Source organism: Natator depressus, chromosome 1 (assembly GCF_965152275.1).
Source record: "Natator depressus isolate rNatDep1 chromosome 1, rNatDep2.hap1, whole genome shotgun sequence".
NCBI classification, from domain to species: domain Eukaryota; kingdom Metazoa; phylum Chordata; order Testudines; family Cheloniidae; genus Natator; species Natator depressus.
Genome location: NC_134234.1, coordinates 134,997,818 through 135,015,429, shown reverse-complemented (window position 1 = coordinate 135,015,429; position 17,612 = coordinate 134,997,818). Strand labels below are relative to the sequence as shown.

The window sequence follows — 17,612 nt, the reverse complement described above, 5'->3', positions numbered from 1 at the left end:
TATATAGAGTTCTGTGTATTCAGTTCTAATGCTATGTGAATAGGGTGTGTTTGTTGGGCATCCTGCAGAGAGGCACTGAAGCGAGATGACCTCTCTTCTGTGTTATCCAGGTCACAGGGAATGTATGGAAATTCTTGTGGCCAATGACGTTGACATTGACCAAGAAGATTCGCAGCACGGAACACCCCTTTATGTGGCCTGCATGTATCAGAGGACAGACTGTGTCAAGAAGCTTCTCGAACTAGGTGCTCTGGGGGCAGAGGAGGGGAAGCTGAACATATCTGAAGCCACCACCTATTGTTTCTCCTTAATCCCTCCCCACTCCTGATATTAGCATTTAATTCCTCATGACTCCTTGGAGGACCAAGAATTTTGAGATTGGGATAAAAAAAGGGATTCTGTCATTCGAAGACGATGAGAGGAGCAACAAAAAACTGTCTTGGTATATTGTTTGCTCTGTGACCCGCATCAACTCCTTTTGATTATTATAAAATAAATAGCCAAGCATGCTAAGCATTCGCTCATCCACTGCTCCCCACATGCAGAGGGAGCAGATCAGCTAACCAACCACTCAAAAGAATAATCCCTTTAGTGATCATGAAGATCCCATGCACAGCAGGGCAGCACCTCAGGTGGTGTGGCTTGTTTTAGCCAATGCAGATTGACACCAGCTAAGGCTCTGGCCCAATTTGGGTGCTACTCTCAGCCCAGGATAAGCATTTTACTCCTGGACCTTCCAAAGTTATTTTAATTAAATGTTAAAAACATGCTTTTCTGGTCATTTGAATTAATCAGATTGGAAAAACTATAGATTTTAAACACCCGCTCATTTGGTCGTCAAAAAGTTCAGCATTGGCTCAACTCCTGTTGATTCTCCATCCTCCTCATCTTACTGCTACTCTTGATGCTAATATAGTAGCCATGTGACTTCTGGATATAAAGCATTGCTATAATCAAGAGAAGATGGCAAGTCCTGTGTGCCATCAGGTGCACTTAATTTATTGATGCTAATGATGGAAGCCAAAGTGTGTGATATAAATCTTAGACTCAGCCAGTCAGGCATTTCCCTGCTTCCTCCTAACGCTAACCCTGGTCTATTCTTATCTCTGTGTGTGTTCTTTTAAGGAGCCAGTGTTGACTTGGGTAAACGATTAGACACCCCACTCCATGCTGCAGTTAGGAAATCCAGCACAGAAGCAGTCAACTTGTTAACGGACTATGGCGCTAGCTTGACATGCAGAAATGCTGAATTCAAATGTGCCCTTGATCTGGCAGCCCCCAACAGCAAAGTGGGACAGGCCCTCCTGCTTCGGGAAGGTAATGGCTCTTTCTTTTTTTAAATTGGACCGTTTTTATTTCCTTTTCATAAGTATTTTTTCATGTTCATCTTGCTTTTCCACATACTGCTGCTCCCTCTGTTAGTTCTCTGAGATTCTCCAGGATGTTTCAAGACAGGGCACAAGAATGAGAGTCAAGAGATCTCAGTTCTGTTCCTAGCTTTGCCCCTGACTGCATATGTGAAGGCAGTCAAGTCGTGCCATTTTTATGTGCCTCAGTTTCCCATCTGTTGAATAAGGATAGCACTTATCTGCCTTTGTAAAGTGCTTGGAAAGCTATGAATGAGAAGTGCTATATGTAAGTGCTAAGTATTTGTATTTATTACTGTTAGTATCAACCATATTTGAGACAGCACGCTAACAACTATTTTGCATACAAACCAGTAATCCCCAATGAAATGTATAAATCAGTGGTTCTCAAACTTTTGTACTGGTGACCCCTTTCACATAGCAAGCCTCTGAGTGCGATCCCCCCTAATAAATTAAAAACACCATATATATATATTTATATATATATATTTATATATTTAACACCATTATAAAAGCTGGAGGCAAAGCGGGGTTTGGGATGGAGCTGACAGCTCGTGACCCCTCCATGTAATAATCTCGTGACCCCTTGAGGGGTCCCGACCCCCAGTTTGAGAACCCCTGGTATACATCAACTTGGATGTTATGGAGTCTCATTGTGCAGCTCCCTGCATAAACAGCTCCATGAATGTGTTTAACTTGGTTACAGTGAGAAAGTGGAACTTAAGCCCAGTTGGCTACTCAGCGTCTCATATTACTGCCGTTACATGAAGCTTCAGGAAGCATTCTGCTAGATCAATGAGCTTTCGTAATTTACCCTTAGCCTTTCTGAGAGTATTTCTAGTACCATTTAAAAATCTACTTGGAAGAAACTTTGTACTAGAGACGTGCCAACATTTTAGCCATCTCATCTTGCACCTTCCTCTCATGTAGAATTTTTGCCATGCTGTTTTTTACCTTCATATGTACATCTAACTCTGGAGGGTAGAAACTCCACCTCGATTTATTTTGTAAAGCGAAATGCCCAGCTAAGGCTCTGTATAACGAATAGCTCTGAAATACATGCTGAGCTGAATTATTCTTTCCTTTAGCCTTAGAGTTTTACAGCACATTTTCATCTGAGGAAAGCTGTTTGGACCCTTCCAATTTAATAGGATAGACCTAGCAATCTGTAGAATTCAAAATCTTTATTAGATCCCTTCCTAAATGTTGGTCCACTAATAGCTTTTGACTAATCGTCATGTATTTTCCCCGCTTCCAGTGAGATTGTAAAATATCTGTCTTGAAGTTCCTTATTTTACCAAAATTCAATTGCTTTGATTTCTTTATTATATGTTCTGAGTTCAGAATTTTTCTTTTTCTCCAAGGTATATTTATTTCTGTATCTGGCATCAGTCCCATTCTTCCCTTGTGGAACAGTCTGGCAAAGGATCTCTATACATGTTTGCATTGTCTACCTAGTGACTATGAGATAAAGTTGTGACAGGGTTTCAGGGGGCAATCCAGACCAGTGAGGGGTTGTGTGATCTCTTCCCCTGTAACCCTGAGTGCCTCACAATGCCTTGCTACTGTAACTCCCTGCCTGGGATACTAACAGTTGGCAACAAGCGTGCAGGTTACACCCTGAGTGTCTGCGTGCTAGACATCTGTGGTTCAGCAGCTGTGGCCCCAGCAGTCTGTACATAGCCCTGTAGACCCATACTGGCTTCCACCAGCCTTGGTTACAACCAGAAATGTGACCCCAACACATTCCCAGTCCCAACTTTTTCCAAAACTGTGTAATCTGCAATGTCCAGCCCTCTCCTGGACAGTTCAGAGAACTAACAGGGGTTGTTTGTTCCTCTAAAGAGACAAAAGCACATCACAACTTATTAACTTAACTGGGGTGAATACCCTCTCCCATTTAAATACAGCACGCACTATAAACCAACTAAGAAAATAAAACAAATTTATTAACAATAGGACACAGGTTAAGTAATGCCAAGTAAAAGGAATACAGTTAGAGAGGGTTACAAGTAAAACAAAAGTGAGAACACCCATTTAAAAGTCTAAAGCGAACTCTAGCAAGGTACAATCTTTGCCTAAGCAGGTTTCTCACCTATATTCATTTTCCAGAGACTTCAGCCCCTCCTTTGGTGAAGGACCCATCTTTCTCAGCTTTCAAGAGCTCTATTCCCTTATGTCTGCCTAGTGATGGATGCCAAAGATGGCTTTTGTCCTTGCTTATAGCTTCCAAAGTTCAGTGAACTTGTTTCAAGAGACAGGATGATCTCATGCTGTTTTTCCCTTCCTGTGGTCCTGCTATCCCCCTGTGTGTAAAGGATACATAGCTTCCATTGTTTTGATTCCACCAGGCTTAATTTACATAGCAGACAGGTAATAGCTGCTTTTTCTCCTGTCCAGGGTGGAACCTGTTTTGCTGGAGACTTTAAAAGATAATATCATTAAGTATCCAGATTTCCTCGTGTAGTGTTAATAAGTACATTTCACAGTGATATTAATCACCATTGTTTATTCGCTTTCAGAAGAAAATCTCACTCTCACAATACAGTAACATCATATACAGTTGATTCAATTGCTTATCACTTGAGGTTCAGCTCCCTTGTCTTTATAGACCAGTAAACGTTTGAAATTGATTCTTCTGAGGGCTCCCTCTCAATGTAAAGTTCATTCCAGCAGTGAGGAAGGCAACGGGGAGTCTTGTGGTGAAGGAAGCTCCATGCTTTTTCTTCCCCCACTTGTTAGCTTAATAGCTGTGATTATCTAATATGTAAAAATGGACCTTTATGGTCTTTGGGGGAAGATTCCGCTGGTCAGCGAATCAAATACGCATTCCTTTGTCTAAAGCAACCTGTTTACCAACATCCCCGATTTCCCTAGTTTAAGCACACGTTAGTCATACTTCCAGCATATAGCCATAACTTTTAATAGCCTCTGCATACATACATCGTGCATGAATATTAATGAGCAGTTAATGGTTCGTTTTCAAACGGTACCTCGGCATATTTTGTACACAGATCATTGCAGTCGCGTATAGGTTATGAGCAGAGGGGTGTTTAGTGCAACAAAAGTCCAACTACAATTTTTGCACCTCCAGCTTGCCCGACAAAAGGACCAATGAAAGAGGTACAGGAATCAATATAATTGGAATACAAAATGCCTGAAGCTTACAGGAGGACAGATTGCATTCACGAATAGCTACATCAACAGCTAAAGGAACAAGTCCTTTACTTAAGACTGTTGACTGGGACACATACAGCCAAACCCCCAACATTTCTGGCCCACACGGCTTTTGTCAAACAAAGGTTTTGCTTTAGTTCTTCATTTATCTAACAGTATTCCACCACCTAGTGGCTGGACAGTATAATACAGTTAGCATTCCATTCCATTACACACCATTCGTGAAGCGTATAAAGGTTCTCAACCTTTCATAGAATCATAGAATATCAGGGTTGGAAGGGACCTCAGGAGGTCATCTAGTCCAACCCCCTGCTCAAAGCACGACCAACACCAACTAAATCATCCCAGCCAGGGCTTTGTCAAGCCGGGTCTTAAAAACTATTTCCCCATGTTTATTCCCCCCCCCCCCACCCTCCACTGTTCCTCAGATGTTCTTGTTAACTACTGGAAATGGCCCACCTTGATTATCACTACAAAAGCTTTTCTTCCCCCCCTCCCCTCTGCTCTCCTGCTGGTAACAGCTCATCTTAAGTGATCACTCTCCTTACAGTATGTATGATAACACCCATTTTTTCATGTTCTGTGTGTATATAAATCTCCTCACTGTATTTTCCACTGAATGCATCCGATGAAGTGAGCTGTAGCTCACGAAAGCTTATGCTCAAATAAATTGGTTAGTCTCTAAGCTGCCACTAGTACGCCTTTTCTTTTTGCGAATACAGACTAACACGGCTGTTACTCTGAAACTAGTGAAATAGTGTTTCCTCATATCAGGGGTGAAAGTAGAAATAGGGACTTACTGGTACGGGGCTGGGTTGGGGCTGGTTCTGGCCCCCAGAAGGGGCAGGGCCTCGGGCGGAAGGGGCTGGGATGGAGGGGGATCAGAACCAGCCCTGGCCTGCCCTGTACCGGTAAGTGCCCACCCCTCCCCCTTCCTGGCCAGGGTAGCAGTGGCAGCTGAGGGATAGCTCAGTGGTTTGAGCATTGGCCTGCTAAACCCAGGGTGTGAGTTCAATCCTTGACGGGGCCATTTAGGGATCTGGGGCAAAAATTGGGGATTGGTCCTGCTTTGAGCAGGGGGTTGGACTAGATGATCTCCTGAGGTCCCTTCCAACCCTGTGATTCTATGAAAGGGCCCAGGGCTTGGGTGTAGCTACCACCCCAGGCCCTTTAAACTGTTGCCAGAGCCCCTGGCTGCCGCTGCTACCCCAGGGCTCTGGCAGCTGGGCTCCAGGTGCTATTTAAAGGACCCAGGGCAGTAGAAGCAGAGGGAGCCCCAGCCCTTTAAATAGCCCCCGGAGCCCTGCTACCACTAACCCAGGGCTCCAGCAGCGGGGCTCTGGTGGCAATTTAAAGGGCCTGGGGCTCCCAGCTACTGCTACTGCTGGGAGCCCCAGGCCCTTTAAATTGCCGCCTGGGGAAGCCGGGCCGCCCTGGTACGGTGCACCGGGGCGTACCAGCTTACTTTCACCTCTGCCTAATATCCAACCTAGACCTCCCCCACTGCAACTTGAGACCATTGCTCCTTGTTCTGTCATCAGCTACCACTGAGAACATCCTAGCTCCATCCTCTTTGGAACCCCTCTTCAGGTAGTTGACGGCAGCTATCAAATCCCCCCTCACTCTTCTCTGCTGCAGACTAAATGGTCCCAGTTCCCTCAGCCTCTCCTCGTAAGTCATGTGCCCCAGCCCCCTAATCATTTTCATTGCCCTCCACTGGACTCTCTCCAATTGGTCCACATCCCTTCCACAGTGGGGGGACCAAAACTGGACGCAATACTCCAGGTGTGGCCTCACCAGTGCCGAACAGAGGGGAATAATCACTTCCCTCGATCTGCTGGCAATGCTCCTACTAATGCAGCCCAATATGCCGTTGGCCTTCTTGGCAACAAGGGCACACTGTTGACTCATATCCAGCTTCTCGTCCACTGTAATCCCCTGGTCCCTTTCTGCAGAACTGCTGCTTAGACAGTCGGTCCCCAGCCTGTAGCGGTGCATGGGATTCTTCCTTCCTAAGTGCAAGGCTCTGCACTTCTCCTTGTTGAAGCTCACCAGATTTCTTTTGGCCCAATCCTCCAATTTGTCTAGGTCACTCTGGACCCTATCCCTATCCTCCAGCGTATCTACCACTCCCCACAGCTTAGTGTCATCTGCGAACTTGCTAAGAGTGCAATTAATCCCATCATCCAGATCATTAATAAAGATGTTGAACCAAATCAGCCCTAGGACCGACCCTTGGGGCACTCCGCTTGATACTAGCTGCCAACTAGACATCAAGCTGTTGATCACTACCCGTTGATTCTGACAATCTAGCCAGCTTTCTATCCACCTTATGATCCATTCATCCAATCCATACTTTTTAAACTTTCCAGACTACTGTACCCCTTTCAGGAGTCTGATTTGTCTTGCATACGCCCAAGTTTTACCTCCCTTAAAAACTACTTGCTTATAAAATCAGACATAAAAATACAAGTGTCAAAGCATGCTATTACTGAGAACTGCCAACTTTTTCATTTTTACCATATAATTATCAAATAAATTGATTGGAATATAAATATTTGACTTAAGCGTATTTTTCACTTGTGAGCCTTGTCATTCTGGGAGGCAGGGAAGAGACAGCAACAATTAAGTTTTTCTCCACATTGAGTCTATTCCTACCCTTTGTCTTGATGGCAGTCATAGCAGAAAATGAGACTTCACAAAGATATTTTGACCCAAAAGGTCTCAGATCATCCAAAGCCTGGTTCCCAAGGTCAGTGTAATTTCTGTACTAAACACCAAAACTGGGTTATTGTGGAGACATTACATTTCATTTGCAGGCCACACTTTGATGACAGCTCAAGAAGATTTTCTTGCTGACTGGCAGAGAGGTTACTGCTGCTAACATCTGACAAAATGAATGGGTTTCTTACCCAATCAAGTTGAGCTGAGTTGTGTTGAATGTTGGGGAAATATGACTTGAATTCAGATGTCAAGTGGGCTGTAATGGGGTCACTCACCACTGTGGTGCCTCCTGCTGGTTGTCTTGGGAATTAGCTCTACATGGTAGTGTGCCTTCTTTGGGTGGTGCCTCGCCGCCATCACTCCTGCTATAGGACCCACGTCTCTCCAAGGACTGCAGCATCCTCTTCAGCGACACAGTCCTCCGGCCGTACCACACACTGTGCCCCCCTCTTCTGGGGGACCTGCAATCTGCTGTTCAGCCACTTCCCTTAGTGACTACTGCAGCAAATTGTCTGGCCAATTCCACATGGCCCCAGCATCCTCTTTGCCTTTGCCTCAGGGCCTCAGCCTGCAAACCCCAGCAGCCAGCCAGGAGCTTTCTCTCACTCCCACGGTCCCTGCTAGCAGCACTGCTCTGTCCAAGGTGCTGGCAGTTCTTTCAGCCCTCCAGAGACACAGTCTTTCCTCCCTGGGCTCCCAGCAGAGAACTGCCTTCCTTTGCCCAGCAGCTCCCTTTTTATATGGGCCTGCTTGGCCCTGCTTGGCTGCTCCCTTCAGCCCTTCTCTGATTGGCTGCCTCCTGCGCAGCCTCCCTAGGGATTTATTAACTCCTTAGAGCCCAGTGTGAGGCAGGCGCCCCATCACATGGGCTAAATGATCTATTATTTCTTTAAGTTTGCTCTGCACAACTTCCCTAGTGCAGATATCAGTGACATACATGTGAAGCAGTGGAAAACAGGTGAAGTCTTTGTCTCCACATTTGGACTTCCAAAATTCAGTTTTCTTGATAAAAGCATTCACTTTATCATAGAGATTCAGAATATTAGTGTCGTGGCCTTACATGGACAAAGTTAGATCATTCAGCTTGCTAAATATATCTGCAAGGTAGGCAAGTTGAGCTAACTACACAGTATTGTCAAACACAGGGGTTAAGAAGAGATGAATAATCAGAAAGAAATGTGTGAACTTCTGTGTGTAATTCAAACAATCTGTCAAGTACTTTCCCCTCTTGAAAGCTAGTGAACCTGTGTGAAGCAACAGTTGCTGGATGTTCTGACCCCATCTCTTCACAAAGAATGCAAAACAGGTGAGCACTGAGTGGCCTGGACTTGATTAACTTGACAATTGTGACAGACTCATTTAAAACTTCTTGAAGTTCAGAACTCATCTTTTTTGAAGCAAGTGCCTCTCTGTGTATGATACAGTGCACCCACTGCAAGGAAAGACTTTCTTTGCTGATCCTAGCTACAGGTCCGTTCACTCTCCCAGTCGTTGCACCGGCCCCGTCAGTGCAGACGAATTTGCATAAATTCCAACTCAAATTGTGTTCAGAAAAAAAAATCAGTTAGTGTAAAATGTCCTCTGCGGTTGAGTTTGCCTTTATACTTCTGAAAAACGGTATGTGCTCATTGATATCTGTGGTTTCAGGGTATCAAACATACGCAATCAGCTGAGCTTCTCCGTGAATATCCACAGACTCATCAAGCTGAAGGGCGAATGTTTTTGCCCTTTTAAGCTTCTCTACAAGTTGAGACACAATATCCTCAGCCATTTCTTCAATTCTGCAACGCTGGGCCATTTGATAAGGGTACTTTCTTGAGCGTATCAGCTGCCTCTTTTTATGAAGTATGTTTTCTGCAAGTGCCACAGCTGCAGGCAGAATCAGGTCTCCTGCAATTCTGTACAGCGCCCTTGATTTTGCTACGAGAAGGGAGACAGCATTTGAAGCTCTGAGTGCTCTTGTAGAAATAGTTGAAGCTTTTTTCGTTTTAAGCTGGCAAGTCTGGAACTCAGAGCTTTCTTTGAAAGCATCCTACTGGCTTCCCCGTGTTTTGTCTTCACATGTCGTTGCAAATGTGCCAGCTTCATACTGTTCTTTGATAGAGTTTCTCCTCAAAGGAAACAGAAAGCTTGAGGTGGATTGCTATTTGTAGATGTGAATCCAAAAGCAATATATTCCTTGCGGAACTGATGATTTTTATTCAGTTATTTTCAATTTCTTACCATTTTGCCACTACTGCTACTTCCAGCTCCTCATTTTCACATGGCAACCGCATATACGCCATGACAACTTCAACCTCATTAACATGCCTGCACGCATCAGTAAATGACATAAAATGCATGTCTAATACAGTTCATATACACAAGTTACGTTACTGTGTATATAGAGCAGTATAAACGAGTCATTGTCTGTATGAAATTTTAGTTTGTACTGACTTCACTAGTGCTTTTTGTGTAGCCTGTTGTAAAACTAGGCAAATATCTAGATGAGTTGATGTACCCCCACGAAGACCTCTGCATGCCCCCAGGGGAACACATATGCCTGGTTGAGAACCACTGGTATAAAAGGCTTAGTATCAATGAGAATTGGGTCCTTTAAGAATCAATAAGAGTAGAGCATTGTCGTGCTTCTGTATCTCTACAGCATTTCATCCTGTAACAAAGTGACTTTTTTTGTGAATGAGGAACCTAATTTCTATTGATTTTCAATGGGTAAAGATCACATCATTTAGAAACTAATGTGAAAGTTCAGAGATGTGCTTATCCCAATAGTATCACTCCTGTCACTATATTAAGTATCTTAGAGGATTTAACAACCTTGGGCTCCTTATGCAATTGAAAAGCAGTTTTCTTTCATTCTTGTGCACTCTTCATGCTCTGCTCTGCCTTTCTTGTCATTGGTATGCAGTGTTGTTGTAAGCCATGTCTTTACCTCACTCACCTTTCCTGCCATTTATTTTTTATGCCTCTGTAGGTCCATCCAGCACATTTTCCCATTCTCCCTAGTAGCTCAAAGCCACTCAAAGCCCCCTTTATTCTCTTAGATTGATTTTTGCACTCCTCTCTGTATCCACATTGTTTTCTCTCTCTACTCTCACTAGTGCTCATGCAGGGAAGTGTAAAATACACCTCCCTTCACTAGCTAGGCCTACAGTATCACGTGGGAGATTCACCTCAAGGGAAGGGAAGTGGTGTTTACAAGAGCTTTTTATGCATTTTGCTTAGCTAGCACTGTCTACTTTTGGGACCCTGCTGGTCCCTTCCAACCCCTTCCAACACAGTGAAACTCAGGCTGTGGCTCTTTTGCACTGCTTCGGTCTTTTCCTTGGCAGGCTTTCCAATGATGGGACCCATGTCAGGGTCTATTCTGGCTCATGCCAGTGTAACTCCACAAGTGATTCCGGCCCTTAATGCATTTATTATCAATAAACAAATACATCCACCTTACTCAGACTGGATGAAATTCACTGAAATTCACTCAGAGGGCCAGCAAAAAGCTGAGTGAAATTCACTGAAATTCACTCAGAGGGCCAGCAAAAAGCTTATCCATTGCTTAAGTCCCACTGAAGTCCAATTTTGACCACCTAAGTGCTTGGGCTTTGTGCTGGCTCTCTGCACAGAAGTGACTTTAACCCACTCATGAAATGTAATTTCCCTCTTAATATCCTTCCCTCCCATTCCATTATTGGATTGGTTTCCACCCAGAGCTTCTATTAGTCATTCAAAACCATCGCGGTTTAAATCTGACTATAAACCTGGTCACAGCACTTTTACATATATGGTTTGCCACATTTATATCTTTTGTCATAATATCTGAGTTTCTCTGAGCTAACTCAAGAGTTATCTATGTGGCTTGATTTATAGGCTGCATGAACAAGTACAATGTTCATAAATCTACTGCTCAATCTGTCTTTTCCATTAAATCTATCACAGTTTATGTCTGGGTAGAAAGGTCTCTCATTGCTATTAGTTTTCCCACAAATCCTTTTGATTTCCACTATCAGCTATTCATTCTGTTCTTCCTTACAATTGTGTGGTCTATAGAACATTTTAATTAATTTAGTCTTGGCTCTCCACTTTTGAAAGATGAATAAATTCCAGACCTGGAAAAAATCCAAATGTCCTATCTCTTTTGCTTTCAAACACTTCATTGCATCTTTACTTCTCCACCCAAACGTTTTCCCTATAATCCTCTTTTCAATTGCAGGCACCAAAAATACTTCTTTTGAGCAATCTTCTTTCTACTTCCTAAGTTTTCTGCTGTGTATATGTAGATATTTTCCTTTACCCTTTTTTCCTTTCTTGCCATTATGTAATGACTATTTTTAATGTGAGAGATTTTCTTTCTTGCTTTCTTGTTTGCCTGCAGAGCTGTTTCCCTCTTCATCTCAAGTGCCATTTATATGAGCTGTTTTTTCCTACATGTTTGTTCCCTGCTTTTCTCCCTGTTAATTTTTTTAATGGGACACTGTCAACTTGTTTAGGACCAGAAATTTACCTTTATAATTATTTCATTCCATGAAGCACCTTTGGAGATTTGGAGCCATATTATTAAACAGAGGTGTCTAAGTTGTGCTTGCAAAACATTTATGTGACAGCCACCACCTTGGTTAACGCTCCAGGGATCTCCCGAGCTAAAAGCGTAAGCTACTACACTTTGACCTAAAGAGCCAGCGCTATCTAGCTGGGGCTGTAACACTCATATACTCTGGGATCAGGCAGAGAGCGGGACCTATAACACACACTCAATAGAAGGTTACATTTGCATACCCACAAAAACAGGTATTGTGTGCATATGGGTGTTTGGGCACTTACATATATATTTGAACATGCAATTGTGTACATGTGTTGTACATGCAAACACCTGACTAAGTACAGCCCACATTACTATGACATCTGAGCTCCAAGCACTCCTTATTATATTTATTCTCACCATACTGCTGTGCGTTCTGCTATTAGCTAAGCAAAGCACATGACCAGGGTAGGGATAGGATACAGAAGGACCTAGACAAATTGGAGGATTGGGCCAAAAGACATCTGATGAGGTTCAACAATGACAAGTGCAGAGTCCTGCACTTAGGAGGGAAGAATCCCATGCACCACTACAGACTAGGGACCCAATGGCTCGGCAGCAGTTCTGCAGAGAAAGACCTAGGGGTGACAGTGGACAAGAAGCTGGATATGAGTCAACAGTGTGCCCTTGTTGCCAAGAAGGCCAATGGCATTTTGGGATGTATAAGTAGGGGCATTGCCAGCAGATCGAGGGACATGCTAATGTACTCAATGCTTTTTTTGCCTCTGTCTTCACGAACAAGGTCAGCTCCCAGACTACTGCACTGGACAGCACAGCATAGGGAGGAGGTGACCAGCCCTCTGTGGAGAAAGAAGTGGTTCGGGACTATTTAGAAAAGCTGGACGAGCACAAGTCCATGGGGCTGGATGCGCTGCATCCGAGAGTGCTAAAAGAGTTGGCGGATGTGATTGCAGAGCCATTGGCCATTATCTTTGAAAACTCATGGCGATCGGGGGAAGTCCCGGCCAACTGGAAAAAGGCTAATGTAGTGCCCATCTTTAAAAAAGGGAAGGAGGAGGATCCTGGGAACTACAGGCCAGTCAGCCTCACCTCAGTCCCTGGAAAAATCATGGAGCAGGTCCTCAAGGAATCAATTTTGAAGCACTTAGAGGAGAGGAAAGTGATCAGGAACAGTCAGCATGGATTCACCAAGGGCAAGTCATGCAAATTAAAGAAGTATGGGCTGGATGAATGCACTATAAGGTGGATAGAACGCTGGCTAGATTGTTGGGCTCAACGGGTAGTGATCAATGGCTCCATGTCTAGTTGGCAGCCGGTATCAAGTGGAGTGCCCCAAGGGTCGGTCCTCGGGCCGGTTTTGTTCAATATCTTCATAAATTATCTGGAGGATGGTGTGGATTGCACCCTCAGCAAGTTTGCAGATGACACTAAACTGGGAGGAGTGGTAGATACGCTGGAGGGAAGGGATAGGATCCAGAGGGCCCTAGACAAATTAGAGGATTGGGCCAAAAGAAGTCGGATGAGGTTCAACAAGGACAAGTGCAGAGTCCTGCACTTAGGATGGAAGAATCCCAAGCACCGCTACAGACTAGGGACCCAATGGCTCGGCAGCAGTTCTGCAGAGAAGGACCTAGGGGTTACAGTGGACGAGAAGCTGGATATGAGTGAACAGTGTGCCCCTGTTGCCAAGAAGGCCAATGGCATTTTGGGATGTATAGGTAGGGGCATTGCCAGCAGATCGAGGGACGTGATTGTTCCCCTCTATTCGACATTGGTGAGGCCTCATCTGGAGTACTGTGTCCAGTTTTGGGCCCCACACTACAAGAAGGATGTGGAAAAATTGGAAAGAGTCCAGCGGAGGGCAACAAAAATGATTAGGGGACTGGAACACATGACTTATGAGGGGAGGCTGAGGGAACTGGGATTGTTTTGTCTGCGGAAGAGAAGAATGAGGGGGGATTTGATAGCTGCTTTCAACTACCTAAAAGGGGGTTTCAAAGAGGATGGATCTAGACTGTTCTCAGTGGTAGCTGATGACAGAATGAGGAGTAATGGTTTCAAGTTGCAGTGGGGGAGGTTTAGGTTGGATATTAGGAAAAACTTTTTCCCTCGGAGGGTGGTGAAACACTGGAATGCGTTACCTAGGGAGGTGGTGGAATCTCCTTCCTTACAAGTTTTTAAGGTCCAGCTTGACAAAGCCCTGGCTGGGATGATTTAGTTGGGGATTGGTCCTGCTTTGAGCAGGGGGTTGGACTAGATGACCTCCTGAAGTCCCTTCCAACCCTGAGATTCTATGAATTAGCCATGGGCAACATTTCTAATGTGATAATGCAAGTTTTTTGTTTTATTATGATCACAGCTCAAAAATATCTGAATGGAGTTTGCACAAACATTTAGTAGATTCCTAGACCAGCAGGGACCGTTGTGATCATTTAGTCTGATCTCCTGTGGGCCATAGAACTTCCCCAAAATAATTCCTAGAGCAAATCTTTTGGAAAAACATCTAATCTTGCCATTGATGGAGAAATCACCATGACCCTTGGTAAGTTGCTCCAAGAGTTAATTACACTCACGGTTAAAAATGTATGCCTTATTTCCAGTCTGAATTTGTCTAGCTTCCCCAAAATAATTCCTAGAGCAGATCGTTTGGAAAAACATCTAATCTTGCCATTGATGGAGAAACCACCATGACCCTTGGTAAGCTGCTCCAAGAGTTAATTACACTCACGGTTAAAAATGTATGCCTTATTTCCAGTCTGAATTTGTCTAGCTTCAAATTCCATCCACTGAAGTGTGTTTTACCTTTCTCCACTAAATTGAAGAGCCCGTTATTAAATATTTGTTCCCCATGTGGGTACTTATAGACTGTGATGAAATCACCCCTTAACCTTCCCTTCGTTAGGCTTACTATATTGAACTCCTTGATACTATCATTATAAAGCATGTTTTCTAATCCTTTAATCATTCTTGTGGCTTTTCTCTGAACCCTCTCCAATTTATCAGCATCTTTCTTGAATTATGGACCCCAGAACTGAACACAGTGTTCCAGCAGCGGTCACACCAGTGCCAGATAGATTCCTCTGCATTCAACGATCACATTGGCCATTTTGGCCACAGCATCACACTGGGAGCTCTTGTTCAGCTGATTATCTACCACAGTTCTCAAATCTTTTTCAGTCACTGCTTCCCAGGATAGACTCTCCCAGCATGTAAAGTATGGCTACATTATTTGTTCATAGATGTATATCTATTAAAATACACATTGTTTGCTTGTGCCCAGCCTACCAAGAAATCCAGATTGCTCTGTATCAGTGACTTATCCTCTGCACTATTAACCACTCCCCCGGTTTTTGTGTCATCTGAAAACGTTATCAGAGATGATTTTATGTTTTTTTTCCAAGTCATTAATAAAAATGTAAATTGCATAGGGCCAAGAACCGATCCCTGTGGGACTCCACTAGAAATACACCCATTGGATGATGATTCTCCATTTACAATTACATTTTGAGACCTCTCCATTAGTCAGCTTTTTAATCCATTTAATGTGTGCCATGTTAATTTTGTATCTTTCTAGTTTTTTAATCAGAATGTCATATGATACTAAGTCAAATGCCTTACAGAAATCTAGTATATTAAGACTATTACTTGTAATCTCATAAAAAGATATCAAAAGTTAGTTTGACAGGATATATTTTCCATAATCCCATATTGATTGGCATTAACTATACTACCCTCCTTTAATTCTTTAATTCCATTCTCTTGCCCAGGAGTAATGTCAGACTGACAGTCCTATAACTATCTGGGTCATCCAGTTTACTGTTTTTAAATATTGGCACAACAATAGCTTTCTTCCAGTCTTCTGGAACTCTATGATGTTCCAAGATGTACTGAAAATCAGTATTAATTGTCCAGCAAGCTCCTTAGCCAGCTCTTTTAAAAATCTTGGATGCAAGTTATCTGGACCTGCTGATTTAAAAATGTCTAAGTTTATTAGCTACTGTTTAACATCCTCCTGAGATACTAGTGGAATGGAAAGAATGATATCACATGCTATGACTATATTATCTGTTTTTTCCCAAATACAGAACAGAAATATTTATCAAGCATTTATGCATTTTCTGCAATCTTACTGTGATAATTCTACCATCTAGTAATGGACCATTACCATTGTTAGAAATCTTTTTGTTCCTAATCTACTTTAAAAACTCCTTTGTATTGTCCTTAACTCTGGTGGTCATAGATTTCTTCTGTGACCCTTTGCTTCCCTTATGTATTTTCTACAATTCCCAACTTTTGATTTATAGTAATTACTATCAGCTTCCCTTTTCTTCCATTTGTTATATATTATTATTATTTATTTTTTATTTTATTTTTTAGCTGCCTTTACTTCACCACTAAGCTAGGTCATTTTTTAAACTGATATGGCCTTCTTCCTCAAGTGTGGCTTCCTGAGCAGCTCGTAAAGTATTCTTAAACAATTCCCAGTTATGATTCACATTTTTTGATTAAATTCTTCCTCCCAGTTGATTTGGCTTCTAATTGTTTTCAGCTTTGTGAAATTGGCCTTTTCAAAGCACCAGTTATAAATATCACTGGTGTGGACTTTATTGTTTGCAAATTATAAATGCGATCAAGTCATGGTCACCTATAACTAAGTTACCATTAATTTTTAGTTCTGTGATCAGTTCTTCTGTATCTGTCAAAATGAGATCTAAAATAGAATTCCCCTATGTTGGATGCAACACTTTCTGAGTTAGGAAACCGTCATCTATACTATTTATAAATCCCAAGGATGTTTTAGTACTGGCAGCGTGAGACCTCCAGCATATGTCACTCAAATTGAAGTCCCTGGATGATCACACAGCTTAGAAAACTTCCTCCTACAGGGAATTTATTTAAGAAAGTTATGAGCAACTTCAAAAGAGTTTATAAGGAGCGTTGCATTCCAACCTTGGATCAGATCCTCAGCTGGTATATATTGACATAGTACCATTGCAATCAATAAACCTATGCTGATTTACAACAACTGAGCATCTGGCTCCTTAACTATACAGGTTACTATCATTCCTACTATTATATTTTTAAGTATGTCTCTTGAAGGTCACCTTAGATGAATGCTGCATGGGATTAACATTTCTTCATGTCAGGCACATTCTGGATCCTTAACAGGCTGACTGTGTCACTATAAATGCTGCTCTTTTGCTTTTTATTTCCAAAGTCAGAAGTGTACTTGGCTCACCTTTTCTTCATCCTATGTGAATGGGACCCATATGTTCCCCAACTCCCCACAGTGCTAAAATGTATTATGTGCTCTAATTTTTAGTCATGTACTCAAACTGCTAACCTACTGGAGAACTGGATAAATTCATGGAGGTTAAGTCCATTAACGGCTATTAGCCAGGATGGGTAAGGAATGGTGTCCCTAGCCTCTGTTTGTCAGAGGGTGGAGATGGATGGCAGGAGAGAGATCACTTGATCATCACCTGTTAGGTTCACTCCCTCTGGGGCACCTGGCATTGGCCACTGTCGGCAGACAGGATACTGGGCTGGATGGACCCTTGTTCTGACCGAGTATGGCCATTCTTATGTTCTTATGTACCTACCTAGCAGGCACTATTTCAACTTTGAGAAGGACCCTTGAAATGTATAGCAAACAAACAAACAAAAACAACAGAAGGGAAAATGTAAATTTGCAGAGACATCATAGTGAAGGATTTCCCCAAAATTCTTAAATCATAGAATATCAGGGTTGGAAGGGACCTCAGGAGATCATCTAGTCCAACCCCCTGCTCAAAGCAGGACCAATCCCC

At 43.0% G+C, this 17,612-nt stretch overlaps 1 protein-coding gene across 2 annotated transcripts in view; it reads left to right on the top strand.

Moving 5' to 3' along the window:
* The window catches only part of ASB11 (ankyrin repeat and SOCS box containing 11), a 39,577-nt gene that overhangs the window by 17,280 nt on the left and 4,685 nt on the right, over nucleotides 1-17,612 (top strand). The window contains exons 5-6 of one of the 2 annotated variants that reach the window (XM_074967269.1): nucleotides 111-245; nucleotides 1,126-1,317. In XM_074967269.1, coding sequence (XP_074823370.1) covers nucleotides 111-245; nucleotides 1,126-1,317 — 327 coding nt within the window. The remainder of the gene's footprint in view (nucleotides 1-110; nucleotides 246-1,125; nucleotides 1,318-17,612) is intronic. The other variant, XM_074967279.1, reaches the window with a different exon arrangement.